The sequence below is a fragment of the Caloenas nicobarica genome, chromosome 8 (genome assembly GCF_036013445.1).
Source record: "Caloenas nicobarica isolate bCalNic1 chromosome 8, bCalNic1.hap1, whole genome shotgun sequence".
In the NCBI taxonomy this organism is placed as follows: domain Eukaryota; kingdom Metazoa; phylum Chordata; class Aves; order Columbiformes; family Columbidae; genus Caloenas; species Caloenas nicobarica.
Genome location: NC_088252.1, coordinates 24,509,370 through 24,526,360, shown reverse-complemented (window position 1 = coordinate 24,526,360; position 16,991 = coordinate 24,509,370). Strand labels below are relative to the sequence as shown.

The 16,991-nt window shown below is 64.5% G+C and overlaps 1 protein-coding gene across 2 annotated transcripts; it reads left to right on the top strand.

The window, feature by feature from the left end:
• Positions 1–1,721: 1,721 nt before the first annotated feature.
• SLC12A9 (solute carrier family 12 member 9) lies at positions 1,722–13,406 on the top strand. 2 transcript variants are annotated; one of them, XM_065640206.1, is made up of 14 exons: positions 1,909–1,980; positions 4,032–4,123; positions 4,291–4,425; positions 4,598–4,735; positions 4,962–5,261; positions 5,485–5,592; positions 5,692–5,803; positions 5,906–6,063; positions 6,301–6,383; positions 6,721–6,845; positions 8,181–8,373; positions 8,515–8,689; positions 9,525–9,671; positions 10,116–13,406. In XM_065640206.1, exons 2-14 carry the CDS (start codon positions 4,048–4,050, stop codon positions 10,946–10,948), a joined length of 2,583 nt encoding a protein of 860 aa, XP_065496278.1. In that variant the 5' UTR covers positions 1,909–1,980; positions 4,032–4,047; the 3' UTR covers positions 10,949–13,406. The 2 variants fall into 2 exon arrangements, with proteins under 2 accessions (XP_065496277.1, XP_065496278.1); XM_065640205.1 differs by lacking the exon at positions 4,032–4,123 and having other exon boundaries at positions 1,722–1,980.
• Positions 13,407–16,991: the final 3,585 nt, after the last annotated feature.

The window sequence follows — 16,991 nt, the reverse complement described above, 5'->3', positions numbered from 1 at the left end:
CTACACTTTTGGGGTGCCCACACCGCGTTCCTGCCCCCATTGCCACCTTCCTGTGCCTCTGGGCCCAAACTCAGCTCCTTTGGCAGGGCAGGGTGCGGCCACATCCCCATCACCTCTTTGGGGTGCAGGGGGTGTATGTGCTCCCATCTCTGTCCCTGTTAGGGAGCAGGGGGTCCCTGGGTCCCCATGTCCATCCAAGGGGTGCCCACGCCCTCATTTCTCTCATTGTAAGAGGGCAGGTGTGGGTGCCCATGTCCCCACCTTTGTCCTTGTTAGGGTAGGGGAGTGTCCATGTCCCCGTGCTCATCTGGCTGGTCAGGGAGTACCCGTGGCCCCATATACTTTGGGGTACAGGGGGTGCCCGTAGCTTCACCTGTCTCCTCCTTAGGGGGTGTCCACACCCCCCTATCTGTCCCCATTAGCTGCAGGAGGTGCCCGTGTCCCCATCCCCATTTAGGGGTTCCCATGCCACCATCCCAGTCCCCGTTAGGGGCCGGGGCGCCTCCGTGCCCGCAGCCCCGGCCGTGCCGCGCTTCCCCCGGCCCCCCCAGGCCCTAATTGCGCCAGCGGGGCGCGGACAATGCCGCTTCAGTGGCACATCAAAGGCGCGGCGCTGCCCGCGGCTGGCACGGCGACAGGCCCGTCGCAGATGAAAGCCCCGGCCCCGCGGGCTCCCACCTCGGCCGCGGGGACACCGCGGGGGCACGCTGCGCCACGGGGGACAGCGGGGACGGGTGGGGGAGCAGCGCCATCCCACCGCGGGAGCGGTCCTGCGCTCCGCCCCGGCGTCCGTCTCTGCACTGATCCCCCCCACTCGTGACACGGGCTCCCGCCGTGGGGGTCAGCCGCTCTGCTGACCGCAGCCAGCGCCCACGCGGGTACTCAAGGCCGGCGTGGGGTTCGCCCCCGGGCCCACCGTGCCCCACTCCCCCGCCGGCCGCGGTGCCAGTGCCAACCCCATTAGCCTAATTGGCGAGGCGCTCGGCCGCACCGGGCGGCGGCGGCAGTGGGACCCCGGGGCCCGGGCAGATCCCAGCCCCGGCGGCGGGGAGAGAGGGAGGGAGGGAGGGACGGCGCCCCCGGGGGCCTCGATTGTCCGGTAATTGGCGCGGGCAGCCGAGCCCGGCCGGCACCGGCGGGGGAGCGCTGGGAGCGGCCACCGGGGCGGGAGCAGTACCGGGGTCCCAGGGGGAAGGCTGGGGCTGCCGGGGTCGGTATCGGGGTGCTGGCTACGGGGTGACTCCGGCCGTTAGGGGGGTCGGGGCAGGGGGCGTGTGGCGATGCAGCGGCGCTAGGGCCGGTTTAGGGGTGCCGGGAGGAGTGGGGTGAGTTTCGGGGTCAGTGCCGAGTACCAGGAGTGGGGAGAGCCCGGGAGGACCGGGGGCATTCGGGTGACGCGGGGGCTGGGGGACGCCATGGGGGTGTTGGAGTGGGACACCTCTGGGCTGGATGGGGGTCGGGGGGGGACCACTATGGGAGTACATTTGGGGCCATGAGAAGGGTTGGGTAGGGGCGGGGGGCTGTGGGCGGGGCCAACAAGGGGGCGTGGCTAGCTGGCAGGATGGGGCGTGGCCTACATGGTGGGGCGGGCGAGGGGGTGGGGCCTGCCCACGGGGTTGGGCGTGGCCTATCCGGAGGGCCGTGGGCGTGGTCAGGGTGGAGGGGCGGGGCTGTGGGCGGGGCACGGCGGGTCGGGCCCGGGTCGGCGGGCGGGGCCGGCGGGGGCCAGGGCCGGGGCCGGGACCGGGCGCGTTTCGGGGCCGGCGGGGGCCGGGGCCGTGCCGGGCCGCGCCATGGCGAGCTCGGAGCGCAGCGCCTTGCTCACGTACCGCCTGTGCGGCGGCTCGGTCGAGGAGGAGCGGGGCCGGGAGCGCGCCCGCGGCCGGGCCGCCGCCGCCCCCCGCAAGCTGCCCACCTTCCTGGGCGTAGTGGTGCCCACGCTGCTGTCCATGTTCAGCGTCGTCCTCTTCCTGCGCCTCGGTGAGTGCTGCTGCCCTCCGGGGCGCCCCCGTCCCCCCTCCCAGCCGCGGCCCGGGGACCCCAGGGACTCGCCAGCCCTGCCTGGCACCCCCGTGTTCTCCCGAGGCCTCCCTGCATCCAGAGCCCCCAGCGCACCCCGAGCCCCTGAGGCTGAAGCCCCGGTGCCCTCACACTGCTTCCCCCCGCGGCCTCCCAGTTTGTCGTCCCAGTGCTCCTCCCTGAGCTCCCCCGGTCTGGGTCCCCAGTGTCCTCTCCCGACCCTGCCACTCTGGAGTCCCAGTGCTCCGCTGCAGTGTCCACCCTAATCTGAGGCCCTGGTGCCTTCCCAGTGCTCTCGCCAGGCCCCCCAGTCTGGAGTCCCGATGTCCTCTCAGTGCCCTCTCAGATCTCCCCCAGTGCTGTGTGTCCCCTCCTGACCCCTCCACCTTGGGGCCCCAGGGCTCTTGCTGTACCTGCCGGTTGGGAACCGAGTTAGGGACTTCAGTACCCTCAGTAAGGCTCCCCACTCTGAAGCCCTAGTGTCCCTGGGACAAGACCCCTGTGCCTTCTCAGTGCTTTCCCTAAGTGGGATCCCAGTGCCCTCATGTCCCCCCTATCCCCCACTGCTGGGACCCCACTGCTCCCCAGGCATCTCCCAGGACTGGCCTCCAGCACCGCACTTCCCTCCCAGTTCCCACATGGTGTCCCCAGGGCAGGACCCTGTGTCCCCCATCCGGCACCCAACTGCACCCCCCTTGCTGTTCAGAGGGTAGAGATTTGATCCCAGTCTGCTCCCAGTTTGGGTTATGAGTCTGTTTCTGGACAATCTGGGAGAACTAGGGGGGCAGGCTGGTCATGAACCAGGTGAGCTGGTGGCCCTTTGTGGGGCCCTGGGAGGAGGAGATGTCCTGTCCCGTCCTGGACCAGGCAGCGGCCCAGGGCAGGCAGTATCCGGCCGGGTCCGGGAACAGGGAAGGATTTTCCTCTTTCACTTTCTGCCCACGGAAAGCACAGGGCGGGAGTTGGCTGTGTGCCCGGGGGGCCGGGAGGCTCCGGGGGGCCATGAGCTCCTTTCCCCAGCCAAGGAACCCCTCGAGCTGTGGGCTGGGAGCACAGCTCTGGCCTGACATCACTCACCCGCTTCCCACCCTCCTGCTTGGGGTCCTCGCACAGACTGTGCACCCCCAAACACCAACCCCTACCCCACAGCGGGTACCGGGGTTACCCCACGGGGCCGTGGGGCTGGAAGGGAAGTGTGGGGCAGAGGGGGAAGGGAGCTGCCGGGAAGAGGAACCATCCTGCTGGGGGGGGGGGCATGGCTTCCCCCATCAGCCCCCCGCATCCCCCACACCTCTAACACCCCCCAGATCTCCAGAACGAGCAGCGCTGCTGCTTACCCTCACGCTACTTTCGGGACACCCCTTCATTTCCTCCCCCCTTGCCCTTCCCAGCTTTTGGCACTCAGGCACCCTCCAGCCCTCCACAGATCACAGGGGTTGCCCCCAAACCCAGCGGGTCTCCCCAAAGCCTCTTTGCCGTGCCCGTGCCCCGGCCATGCCTCGGCACCCCCCTCGCTGCCCCCGGGCATGGCTGCGGCCTGGCTTGTGGCTGAGATCGGGCATCTCCCCGCAGCCGCAGGCGGCCCCTTCCTGCCCGCGGCGCTGCTGGCTGGGCGCCCTGCCTGTCACCCTGGGCAGGGCTGTGGGAGGCTCTGGGTGCCCTGTGCCTGGCCAGGGGGCTCTGGGTGCCCTGTGCCTGACCAGGGGGCTCTGGGCACCCTGTCCCAGGGCGGGGCAGCAAGTGGTGCCCCAGCTGGCGCGGATGCCCCGGCGCTGCTTTCGCTTCCTGCTTTGCAGCGGGTGCGTGGGGCTGCAATGTGAACCTCACGGGGAGCCCATCAGCTCCTGGTGCCTGAAGTGGGGTGCAAGGCACTCCCTGACTGCTGAGGGTGCCAGCAGGACACGGGGTTCCAGCACCACCTCCCTGTAGTGCCCCAGGGCTGGGTGGGCAGCAGGGCCCCTGCCCTGTTTGTTTGCTTTTTGGGTGTGCGCCCCTGAGCTGCCCGTACCCAGGGTGTGCCTGGGCCTGATGCCGGCACGGCAGGAGGATGGAGATGCCCTGAGGTGGGAGGCACCAGCTGGGCTGGCCCTGGGTGCTGCTGCAGGTGAGAAGTGGCAGCACCATGGGAGGAGCTGTGGGCAGGGGGACGGGAGCAGCCCACCTGCCTTGGTGGGGACGAGCTCTGGGTGGTGGCTGTGCCTGTAGACCTTGCCTGGGGGTTGGTCCGTGCTCAGCTAACAGGCATGCCGGCCTCTCCCCAATGCTCGTCAGGGTTTGTGGTGGGCCATGCCGGGTTGTACCAAGCCCTGGCCATGTTTGCGGTGGCATACTTCATCATCGGCATGACGGTGCTGTCTGTGTGTGCCATTGCCACAAACGGGGCCCTGGATGCTGGAGGAGCCTACTGTATCCTTTGCTGTGGGTGCTGCTGCTGCAGGGCATATGGGCCAAAATCGGGTGACTGCCCAGTGGCCTCAGGGTGCCATGCTGGGGCTGGGACTCTCTTGGCCTGGGAGGAAGGGCTGGGGTCACCCAATAGTGGTTTGGGCTGGTGACATCTTCCCTTGACTTGAGCAAGACATGATCAGCCGTGCCCTGGGCCCGGAGTTTGGGGGCAGCATCGGGATCATGTTTTTCCTGGCCAACGTGTGTGGCAGTGCCCTCTACGTGCTGGGGCTGGTTGAGGCAGTGGTGGACAGCTTTGGGATCCCGCCTGGTGAGTACCCCTCCGTGTGGTGGCAGAGGACAAGGGTGTCCCTTACTGGAGTAGTCCTAGTGCCCTGCCAGGTGTGCCCAGCACCTTGCCCAGCACAGCCAGCACAGCTCACCCAGCCCTCTGGCAGGTGACTTGGTGTGTGTCGTGCCTGGCACAATGCTGGTGGCTCTCGGCTCCCAGTGCTGCCCCCTCTGAGCCTCACTGATCCTGTCTTGTCTTTGCCCAGGGCAAAAAGTGGGCACAGGTGTCCATGTCCTGCCCCAGAGCTACTGGTACGAGCTGCTCTACGGCACCGTGCTGCTGGCTCTCTGCCTCCTCGTGTGCCTGGTGGGTGCCTCCATCTATGCCAAGGCCACCTTCCTCATCTTCCTCATCGTCATGGGTGTGCTGGGCACCATCCTCGTCAGCTTCTTTGCCACGCAGCCCCTCGGGGTGCCCATCCGTCTGCCTCACTTCAACAGCTCCGAGACTGATAACGGCTCCTTTACCGGCTTCTCGCTCACCACCCTGCACAACAACCTGGGCGGTGAGGAGCAGCTCTCCCCACTCTGCCCACCGTACCCACCGTGGCACCTGTGCCGGGGTCACTCTGGCACCTCCACATTGGCAGGGGCTTGCCGAAGGGTGGGGGGAAGCTTGTGGGCACAAAACAGGTCCCATGGCACGATTTCCTCTGTGGTTTGGGTATGAGGACACCAAGGAGAGGGTGTCACATACCCCATCACAGCCTGTACCTGTGTGTCCTGCAGGTGGGTATGGGGTGGACTACACCACTGGGCAGATGATGAGTTTCAGCTCTGTCTTTGCTGTGATGTTCAACGGCTGCACTGGCATCATGGCAGGCTCCAACATGTCAGGTACAGGCAGGGGGAGCTGGGCTGGGTGGCACCAGGAGCAGGAGCCAAGGCTGGAGGAGAGCAGAGGGGTGCTGTAATGCTGCCTGCTCCTGCCCACAGGGGACCTGAAGCGCCCGAGCTACTCCATCCCACGAGGCACCATCTCTGCTGTGCTCTTCACCTACCTCGTCTACAACCTGCTGGCTTTCCTTATGTGTGCCACCTGTGACAGGTACAGCCACCTGTCCCCTCACTGGGGCCATCAGTGCCTGGCTGTGCCAGGGCATGCGGGCACAAGTAAGACAGGTGCCAGCGTGTCCATGTCCCTCTCCAGGACCCTCCTACAGAAAGACTACGGCTTCCTGCGTGACATCAGTATCTTCCCGCCCCTGGTCACAGTGGGCATCTACGCTGCCACCCTGTCTGCAGCCATGAGCAACCTCATCGGGGCGTCCCGCATCCTCTACGCCTTGGCCCGGGATGATCTCTTTGGTGAGAGCCCACCTGGCAGGTTGTCCCTGCCAGGGACCCGCCCTGGCACTGGGGAGCCTCCTTCCTGGTGTGAGGGTGATGTTTTAGGGGTTGGTCTGTGCCCACTTGGCTCACCCATGTGCCCTGGTGTTTGTCCATGCCCCAGCACAGAGGGTAGGGACAGGACTCCTGGCTGGTGGCTGAGCCTGTTGGTGCCTGCGGGGGTGCCCCAGCCCAACCTCCCCCCTTTGCCCACAGGCCGGGCGCTGGCGTTGGCCAAGAAGACATCTGCCAGTGGGAACCCGGTGATGGCGGTGATTCTCTCCTGGCTGGTGGTGCAGGTGAGTTCGTTGGCGATGCTTCTTCCCTGGCGCTGCCATGTGAAGGTGGGTTGGCACCTGGGCTGGATGTTGCAGAGTCTGGCATGTCCCCCTGCCCCTGGGGACCCCCCTTGCCCTGGGTGTCCAGCTGCAGCTGTGCCCTTCTCTCCTTGAGCCCATAAATGAAGGATAAATCACAGCAAGGTGCAGGGGTTCGTGGCTGCGTGGCACCGCCTGTACCCTTTCCCGGCACACCACCATGGCGTGACCCGGGCTCAGCAGGGCTGGCTCAGGCACGTTCCAGGATTGCCAGCCCTGGGGGTGCATTCACCTTGTGCCCTCTCCATGTTCTCTGTAGCTGGTGCTCTTCTCCGGAAAGCTCAACACCATTGCGGGGGTCGTGACCACCTTCTTCCTTCTGGTTTACGCCACCGTCAACCTGGCCTGCCTGGCACTGGAGTGGGCATCGGCCCCCAACTTCAGGTACCCCCTGGCACAGGGGAGGGAGGGTGCACTCAGATGCTGGGCTGGCACCCATCTGTCTGTCTTGTCTGTCTGCAGTTCCCCTGCCATCCCTCTTATTGCTGCCCCTCCACAGGGCAGAGATGCTGAGCACCCCTCTCCTGGGTATTAGGGGGAGCAGAGACACGTCCATCCCTGGGGACGGAGAAGGGGCCAGGTGCCGGTGTGGCACTGGCCTGGCACAGTCCCCATGCACTGGCACCACTTTGCTGAGTGGGTACAGATAAATCCAGCGCCACCGGGTACCACCTGCCCCCTCCCCTTAGGCTTTCTGGAGGTAATTTATAGCCTGTGCCTGCCCGGCATCCCCCGGGCAGCTTGCCAAGTGGTGATGGAGCCCACTTTCCATTAGTGCTAATTAAACTAATGGGGAAGGGGGAGGGAGAGGGATTCTGGGTGGTGAGGAGGAGAAGATCTTCCAGGAAGAAGGAGTGTGTGTGGTAGGCAGCCCCAGCCTGGGGTGGGGAGCGTGGGGTACCCTGGCACAGGGCTGGCGGGGCTGCCCAAATCTGGGGAGTCACAGCCCAGTGACTGGGAGGAGCCTCATGGCCCTCCTGGGTGATGCCCACTGCCCTGGTGCAGGGTGCTGTGCTTCCAAAACAGGGGGTGCTGCAAGTCGGGCAGAGGCAATGGCTGAGCAGGGCTGGGCGGCACCGCCCGGGGGTCCCCCAGGGCACCCCATTCCCAAGGGAGAGCTGGTGTCTGTGCCAGGCTGGGGTTTAGCCTCCCCCCGGGCTGCTGTCTTGGCCAGGCACAGATTGGGCAGTAGCAGTGCCTGGCGGGGGAGGCTGCTGGGGTGGGTGGCAACGGGCCCCTGCCCACTCACGTCTGGTGCCCCTCCTTCCCCATACTGAGGTCTCCATCAAGCGCAGCAGAAAACGATTTTAATTACCTTTCAGGAAAAACAACAATTAGAGAAAATAACAGCTTCTCGCCTCCCTGCCTCCGCCTCCCTGCGCCAGGCTGAGCGGGCTCCATGGCCGCCGGTGCTGCCACGCGCTGCCTGGCACTGCCTGGCCCCCCGGGTGTGCCGGGGCAGCCCCAGCCCTGTCACCATCATTACCCTTGTTTGCCAGGGGCTGGCAGCAAGGGGCTGCCCGATGCCCTGGGAGGTGCCATCTCCCCTCTCTGCCCTCTCCTGCAGGCATTGGGGGTGCACGACCTGCCCTGGGCTGGCACAGTGGGGTTCACTAGGGGTGGCTGTTTGGCACCTTGGTACAGCCCCCCTTGCTGCGCCCGCATTGCAGCTGGTGTGGGGGCTGCGTGGTAGCAGGTGTCCCCTCCTCCCTGCTCCAGGCCCACCTTCCGATACTTCACCTGGCACACGTGCCTGCTGGGCATCACGGGCTGTTGCGTCATGATGTTCCTCATCAGCCCCCTGTCGGCCTCAGCAAGCCTGGGCTTCCTCCTCATCCTCCTCCTCGCCCTCCACTACCTCTCGCCCAGTAGCACCTGGGGCTACATCAGCCAGGCCCTCATCTTCCACCAGGTGAGCCCTGTCCTTCTCTGCTGTCCCCTCACAGGGCGGAGAGCCAGTGTCCCTGTGGCAGCTCTGTCCTGGGCAGTGTGTTTTCAGGGTGGTTCATTGAAGGAAGGGAGGTCCCTCACTGGCTGCTCTTCCTCCCTCCAGGTGAGGAAGTACCTGCTGATGCTGGATGTGCGGAAGGACCACGTCAAGTTCTGGCGCCCACAGATGCTGCTGATGGTGCAGAACCCGCGGGGCAGCTCCCGCCTCATCGACTTTGTCAACGACCTCAAGAAGAGTGGCCTCTATGTCCTGGGCCACGTTGAGCTACAGGACTTGGGTAAGAGTCTGCACTGGCCCTGGTGCTGGTGGCCTCTGCCTCTCATTGTGGTGCCAGGAGGGTTCCAGAGTCTTTGGGATGATGCCACTGCCCAACTTCTGGCTGGCAGGGTGGGCACAGTAGGGGAATGTCAGCATTTTGGGCACATGTGTGTGGCACCTTGGGCTTGGCTTGGTACGGGGGATGTAAGTGGTTGTGTCTCTCCCCACGCCTCCTTGCACGCATGCTTGTACACGTGTGCTGCAAGCTTGCGCCTGTGTGTGCTCAAGTATTCATCCCCACGTGTGCAGGTGTCGACGCTGGCGTGCACACGTGGCACACGCCACCCAGCCTCCTCTGGGCCGCTGTGCAGCACAGTCCCGTTGCACAGGTCAATGCCTGTTCACACCCAGCACACGTGTGAGTGTTTTGCACGTGCTCGGCGCAGCCTTGCAAATGCGTGTGCCTGTGTGCATCCTCGCCCCATGCCTGCTGCTGTGCGTCCACATGCTTCGGGTGCGTTTGCACCCTGGTACGCATTGGTTTGCACGCTCCCTGGCACACGCCGTGCCTGTCCCCATCCCCACCCCCAGCGGATACACAGGCTCTGCTCCCCCCTCACCGTTGCCGTGGTGACTAATGGCCTGAAATTGGGGAGGGGGGGATGGGGCTGCCTGGATATTTTTTTATATATTTATGTATAATTTCCTATCTCTGTCTGGAAGCACCTGCTTCCACTCTCCCAGCTCTGTTTCATGGTGCTGGGGTGGGTATGGGGCTTGGCACTGGTTTTGCAGGGGTGGTGCTGAGGGAACACCAGAGCGACCCCCTGGTGCTGCTCTTTCTCCCCACTCAGACACGCTGCCCTCGGACCCCCTGCAGCCCCAGCAGGACTCGTGGCTGAGCTTGGTGGACAAGCTGAACGTCAAGGCCTTTGTCAGCCTCACCCTGGCGCCCTCGGTGCGGCACGGAGTCCGGCAGCTCCTCTTCACCTCTGGCCTTGGTGAGTGGTGCCTGGGCTGGGCACAGGTGAGGGTCCAAGAGTGAGAGGTTGAGAAGTGCCAAGGAGTTTGGAGGCACCTGGATGGGCAATACCAAAGCTAAGTTGAGACTTAGAGGCATCTGTGATGAGCAGCAGTGAAGCCAAGTTGGGACTTGAAGGCATCTGCGTTGGCAATGTTGAGGAGCTTGAAGACACTTAGATGGGCAATACCAAGGGAAGCATGTGGTGTGGGCGACACCAAAGCCAAATTGGAGGTGTTGGGTGAGCAATGCCAGAGCCAAGTTGGGTCTTAGGAGTGTCTGGGTACATGATGCTGAGGGGTCTGGAATCACCAGGGTGAGGAATGCCAAAGCCAAGCTGTGGCTTGTTGGCCCCTGTAGTGCCAGGAGGGCTGGTGGAGCCTTCCACCTCCGTTCAGCCAGGCTGGTGGGGTCTCTCCGGCAGGCGGGATGCGCCCCAACACCCTGGTGCTCGGCTTCTACGATGATGCAGCACCGCAGGACGGTCTGGCCCGGCACCCTGCCTTCACCAGCGCCCGCGAGGACGTCCCCTTGGGCTTCCCCCCGCTGCGGGCGCCCGCTGCCCCCAAGCTGCTGTCGGCCCGTGAGTACGTGGGCATCGTGGCTGACGCCCTGAAGATGCTTCGCAACGTCCTGCTGGCCCGGGACCTGGAGAGCCTGGACAAGGCCTGGGAGCTGCGGCGAGCTGCCAGTCCCCCGCCTGCCATCCACGTCTGGCCCGTCAACCTGCTGCGGCCCGACAGCGCCCGCTATGCCGACACCTGCAGCCTGTTCCTGTTGCAGATGGCCTGTGTCCTCAACATGGCGCGGGCCTGGCGCCGGGCCCGCCTGCGCCTCTTCCTCTGCGTGGAGGCAGGCGCCATGCCCCACGCCCAGGAGGAGAAGCTACGCCAGCTCCTCAAGGACTTGCGCATCCAGGCCCAGATCCAGCTGGTGCCCTGGGACGCCGTCACCTGCCTGCACTGGCAAACCCGACGGGGACCCCCGGGGGGGCCACTGGAGGAAGAGGAGGAGGAAGGGGCTGTGAACTTCCCGGCCAACACCACCCAAGTGTCAGATGAGTACGTCTGTGCCGCCAACAAACTGGTTCTGGAGCAGAGCCCTGCGCCGGCCGTGCGCTTCCTCTACCTGCCGCGGCCGCCGGCCGACACCGGGCTGTACCCGCTGTACCTGCACCAGCTGGAGCTGCTTACCCGCGGGCTGGGCCCCACCGTGCTGGTGCACGGGGTGAGCGCCGTCACCAGCACCCAGCTCTAGGTCACTCCACGGGTCCCCCCTGGCTCCCTGCACCCTCCTTTGCCCAGTGCCTTTAGCAGCCTGAGCCTGGGGATGTCCCCAGTGCTGGTGTCCCCACCCCAGCCAGCAGGAAGGGGTTGGGGGCTGGGTGCAGGGGGGTAGGATGTTTTTTGGGTGGTGATTAAAGCTGCCCTGGCAGGATCCAGGCACAGCCCTGGTGCCGGTCGGGCAGTGTGGTGCATTCACGGTGCCTTTTTTTTTGGGGGGCAGCGGTGGGGAATAGCAGGGTCCCATGAGGGGCCAAGCACCCGGTGCCCCAGTTGGCTGCTGGGAGGCTTTTGGTCGCACCCTGCACTCCCTTTTTCCGTGCTTCCCCACTCCCGCAGCCCCCAGCCTCTCCTCCGCCGGCTCCTCCGGGCACCCAGCCAGCAGCGGGGATTGATTAAAGGCAGCCTTGACCTTGGTGCCCCAGCTCCCCGCCATCCTCCCTGCCTTTCATTAGGAAAAATTAAATGGGAAGGGGTGGGGGAGGGGAGCCCAGATGCCTGGGTTCCCAGTGTGAGGCTGGGGGTGCGGAGAGCAGAAGGGTGCTGGCCCTAATGGCTGTGGGGTACAGCACCCCAGCTCTTGCTCAGCACCCCCAGTGCTGCTGGGAGAGGGTCACCCAGATGTTTTAATCTGTAGGGCCCCCCTGTGGGCTCTGAGCCCCTGATCCTGCGAGGGAGAGGGGAAATGATGGGGGGGGGTGGCCTCACCTGGATGCCTGGATCCCCTGACCTTGTTCTGGGCCCCCTGGCCTTGTTCTGGGCCCTGTCTCATGGGCATCACCACCTCCTCACACCCATCATGACCTGCATGGGGGAGCTGGCATTGCTCCCTACACCCCCCCCCCCATTATTGATTAGGGGAGGGCAGGAAATTGCCTGTATGCTGGGTGATAAATACTGCGGGTGCCTGGCAGGCGGGCAGCGTGCCCGGCTGCTTCCTGATGGATCGCTTCCTATTAGCCTCGGCACGGGGGGGCTGCGCTGGGCCAGGCTGGGCTCCGATGTGGGGGGACAAGTGTGATGCTGCCGCCTGCACCCGCTCTCGCCAAGCCTGGCACTGCCAGCTGGCCCCTCTGCTCAGCCGGAGGGCTGGAAAAAACAAGGAGGCTGGAGGGAGAAAATGTGGGGCCCCTCATTGCTCCCCACATTTTGCAGTGGGTTGTGTCTAAATCCCCAGCTGGGGATTTAGGGGCTGGCTTTGCTCCCTGCTGCAGGAGGGGGGTGCCCTGGGATGGGCACAGTGTGGCCCGCGGGTTTTATTTACAAACAGGCGGGAGCTGGCACAGGGCAGCCGGGCACCAGCGGGACCCGGCGGCCTATAATGTTAATTATCACCACGTAATTAAAAGCCCATAAAAAGCCTCACACTTCATTAAATTAAAGCTTCCCCGCACCGTGCCCACAGGCTCCAGCAGAGTTAACCTTGGCCGTGCCAGGCACCAGCTCCACCGCAGCTGGGGACCCGTGGCTGGGGGGGTGCAGCCCCCCCTGGTGTTGTCGGGGGGTGCAGCACCGAACACACGTGGGCACCCCAACACTGTCACACCTGGGCACACACGGGGAGCACACCTGGCTGCACGCGCGCTGTTGCACATGTGGGGATGCTGTTCTGGTCGGAGATGCCCACACGGCATTGCACAGACAGGTGTGCCCACGCTGCCCCTGCAGACATGCCGCCACGCACACCAGGACATGGACGGGGGGCTGACACGGGTGCACACATAGCGTGCACGCCCGCTGCAAAGACAGCATCGCACGTTGGCACAGCAGCTCCGGTGCACGACGCCCACACGACGCACACCTACACAAACAGCGTTTCTTCCTCCTTCCCAACAAACAGACAGACAGACACAAACCCTGCATCTTTGCCAGGCTCCCACCCATCACTGCCAGTGCCCAGAGAGGAGATCCCATCTGTGCCTGCACCCTTCATGCCTTAGTTCCCCCAGGAGGGGAACTGTGCTGAGGGGGAGAGGGGTGCACCCCCAAACTCTCATGGTCGTGGGTGTCCTGCATCAGGGGTGCTGTGCTGAGGTCTGGGGGATACAAAGTGGGGGTGAGGGCCCCCAGCATACAAGGATGGGCACATAGGCACTGTGTGGGGTGTGCATATATGCATTAAGGGGGGATATACATGTACTAGGAATGTGTGTGTGCTCAGGAGGGTTCTGTGCTGTGGGGTGTATATGTGCACAGTGGGGTGTCTATATGTGCACATGCATTGAGGTGTATAGGCACTTTCCCCTAGGTGTGATGCGCTGATGTACACGCAGGGCTCAGGGTTGGGGGGGCCAGGAGAGACACACGTACCTGTGAACACAAGGGTCTGCAAACTGTCGCATACGTGTGCCCAAGATCCTGGGCACTGCCACCAAGTGGGGTCGCAGGCAGGGCCCAGCCAGGGGGCTGGGGGGGCAGGTGCTGGCGGGTGCCCGTGCCCCGGCCTGCGGGGGTGGGCAGCCAACGGGGCCTCCGCTATTTCTTGGAAATTTTGCAGCATTCATTTCAGTGCAAATAAAAGCTGTCATTGCCGGAGAAATGATACTGATCGGGGTCTGAAAAGACAGCAAATTACCCGCCTGAAAATGCACCGCTGGAAAAAAATGCATATTAAACACACAAAAAGGCACTTTGCCATCAGCCGCGCTTCCCCCGCCGCTCCAGAATAACCACACTTTACATAATTCTCCCTCTCCACCTCCGAATTAATTTTGCAGACAGAGGCAGAGGCAACCCTTTGACAATAGTGGAGGGGAGACGCGGCGGCGGCGGGGGGGGGAGCGGGGCTGGGGGCTGCTGGGGAGGTGTCTGCTCTGGGCTGGTGACACAGCGGGTAATGGGGTACTTAGGGTTGGGGGGACTGAGGGGTTTGGGGGTGATGAGGGGTTTGGGAGGGTTGGGTCCATGAGTGAGGGCTGGGTGTGCTGGGTGGATGCACCCAGCTGTGGGGGGGCGTGCTCCTGTCCTTCCCCTCTTGGGTGCTGGGGAGGGAGATTCGGTCTCTTGGGCTGGCATTTATGGGATGATGCCCACCCCGGCAGGTACGTCCTGGGCCAAATATTTCCTACAAGGGGCAAACCATCGCCCACTAACACTGGGGTGAGCCCACCATGTGCGCACCCCAGAGCCTGGCACCCTCCCTGGGGTGCACATACCCAATGTGGCAAGGACCCCCATGCAACCCCCCCACTCTGTTCTCCCATGTAGCTGCACCCAAAGGACGCCGTAGGCCATGCTGCCCACCCAACCTGACACCCCAGACTAGCACCCCTCTAAGAAACCTCTCAGGAACCTGCACCGCTGGGCATGGGGGCACCATGCCCAGCACGCTGGCACTGCCAAGGGGGAGCAGAGGGTTTAGTGGAGGGGTCCAGCAGCAATGGTGGAGGGGTTCAGCTGGCCAGATGCTTGGCACTAAGGGATTGGTGAAATGGGGGAGTCAGGCAACGGAGGTTGGCACGGCGCTGCTTTGCATTTTCAATGACAGACCCATGCCGGGTGCTCGGGAGAGTGGAAAAATCTTATTTGTCACCTGCTGGCGGTGCGCGGAGGCTCCCGCGCCGCCGCTAATCTCGGGGAAAATGAGGATGCCGGCGGGGTGGCCCGTGGGACGAGCAGGGTGAAGTGGGGCTGAGGAGGTGGGTGCTGCCCCGCGTCCTGCTCAGGGTCGGAGCTGTGTGCCGCAGGATGGACAGGACCCCGGAGTCACACCAGCCTGGTCAAGCCTGGGTGTATTGGCACTGGCAAGGGCTGGGCAGCACCTGCGGGCATCCCAGAGCAAATGCCCTGCACACCCAGCCCTGTCTGCAAACAACTCCTTTTTCCCTCCAGCCTGGCTTCAGGGGCAGCTGCTTGTCTCACAGTGCCATCTCCGCAGGTTGGCACTGCCCACACATCCCCTCGGGGCACTCCGTGGAGATTTTTGTGGAGATACGGCACTTGGAAGCGGGCACAGGCACTGCCTGACCCCCCGTATCTACACACAGGTGCCCGTCCTGCCCCTGCCATACTCCAGCTTCTCAAGATGCCAATTCCTGCAGGATGCCGCAGCACTCGCTGGCTGGCTCAGATTTATCTATTATTTTATATCCACACGCCTTTAATTTTTACAGTCCTATTGGAGCAATACCCAGGACTGTTAATAATGCCAGCCCCCCGCCTTCCCATGTGCATCCATCATGCTCACACCAAGGTGCCAAGCGAGACTTGGGGCCAGGTAAGTGCAGGTATGGGGAGGCTGGTGCGTGGCACCCAGCCCTGTGCCCCCACCCTCCAGCCAACCCCCCCAGGTGAGCAGCAGGATTGGGCACCCTGTGCCCACCCATGAAGCAGCCTGCGTCCAGGTGCCCTTGCACCTGGCTGGTCAGGGTGCCCAAGGGAGGGGAGTCTCTCTGGTGGGGTTCAGGGAGCCCCTCTGTCCTGGCGTGTGCCCCAGGAATGTTTTGCTGCAACGCCCAAGTGTGTGTGTGAGCGTGCCAGGGTCCGTGTGCCTGTAACAGGAGCTGGACAGCAGCACATGTTCACATGTGTGTATGAGGGGACAGACAGCGTGTGTATCCGTACTCATGCGTGTCGGTGTGCATGGGTGTACATGTGATGCACGTGTGTGCCACTGCCTGTGTGTGGGCTGTTGCATGTCTCGGTGCTGCAGTAGGCACCTTGCCCGGGCCATACCCAGCACCCTGGCACTCCAGCACCGGGAAACACAGCCTGTTCCACCCTGGGCAGTGAGGGCTGTGCCTGAGGCCAGCCCTCAGTGCCCAAAGGACAAGACAGTGGGTCCCACGCCAGCTGAGCCATCTGTCCCATGCCAAGCAGGGTCCCCATGCCACCTGTAGCACAACACCCAGTATGTGCTGCCCGGGGCTCCCACCCCAGCACCCAGGAAGACCCAGGGACCTTTCTGAGCACCCAGGGCTGCACAGGCATGGTGGGCAAGGCTGGCAGGGCACCCCGAGCATGGCAGGCAGGAGAGCCGTGTGGGGCAGGGGTACACAGCCTCTGCGGGGGGCTACTGTGGGTGGTGGGAATAGCTGGGCTATAAATCTCCTTGCTGGGCCCCCCCGTGGCAGAGCAGCTCACGATATTTATGTTGGGGATTTATCTGCAATGCAGTTTAATATTCCCGGACCTTAGCATGTGTGTATCCGTGTGTGAGCACATGGCCCCCTCCCCATGCCACCCCGTGCCACCCCAGTGCCCATCCTCTCACTTGAAGCCTTCCAGGCTCCATCTCCTGCCCACCCACAGCGCTTCCCTCTTGCACCCAACCTGGCAAGACAGACGGGACGGGCACCCCAGGATGCCTGGGCACGGTGGGGGGTGACGAGCTGCCGGAATGCGCCTGGTACAGGCCACCGGCCGTACCCACCTGTGCCCCTCCTGGGTGCCAGGCTGCCGGGGGGTGGCAGCAGGGTCCCCGGACGGGGAGTGCCAGGCGAAGTGGCACTGCCAGCCCTGTGCCAGCCCTCGGGGACGAGGGGCCCGGGGACCCCCCTATCCTGCTTCCCCGCCGGCGGGGATGAGGTAAGGCTGGCGGGTGGCACAGGGCTGCTCAATTTGCATAATAATCTCGTTAATGGAGCCTGGCCTGCGGGAGAGCCGGGCTGGAGACGCCACCCCCTCCCCGCCCCGCTGCCTCCCTCCGGCCCCGCAGCTCCGCCAGCCGCGGCGCGGGGCGCGGAGCGGAGCGCGGGGCGCGCAGCCGGACGGGCAGCGCCGGACCGGCGAGCCAGCAACCCCGGGCAGCCTGCTGACATCCCCCGAGCAAGCCGGTGAGCACCCCGGAGCATCCCCCGCGCACCCCGGGAGCGTACCCGAGCATCCCGGGCAGCGTCCCCCGAGCATCCCGGGAGCATCCCCCAAGTGCCTCGGTGAGCAAGCGGTGAGGGAACCCCGAGCAGCCGCGGACATCCTGGGCAGCATCCCGGGGAACATGCGCTGAGCATCCCCCGAGTACCTCGGTGAGCAGCCCGGTGAGCATCCCCCGAGCAGCCCGGGGAGCACTCCCTGAGCCT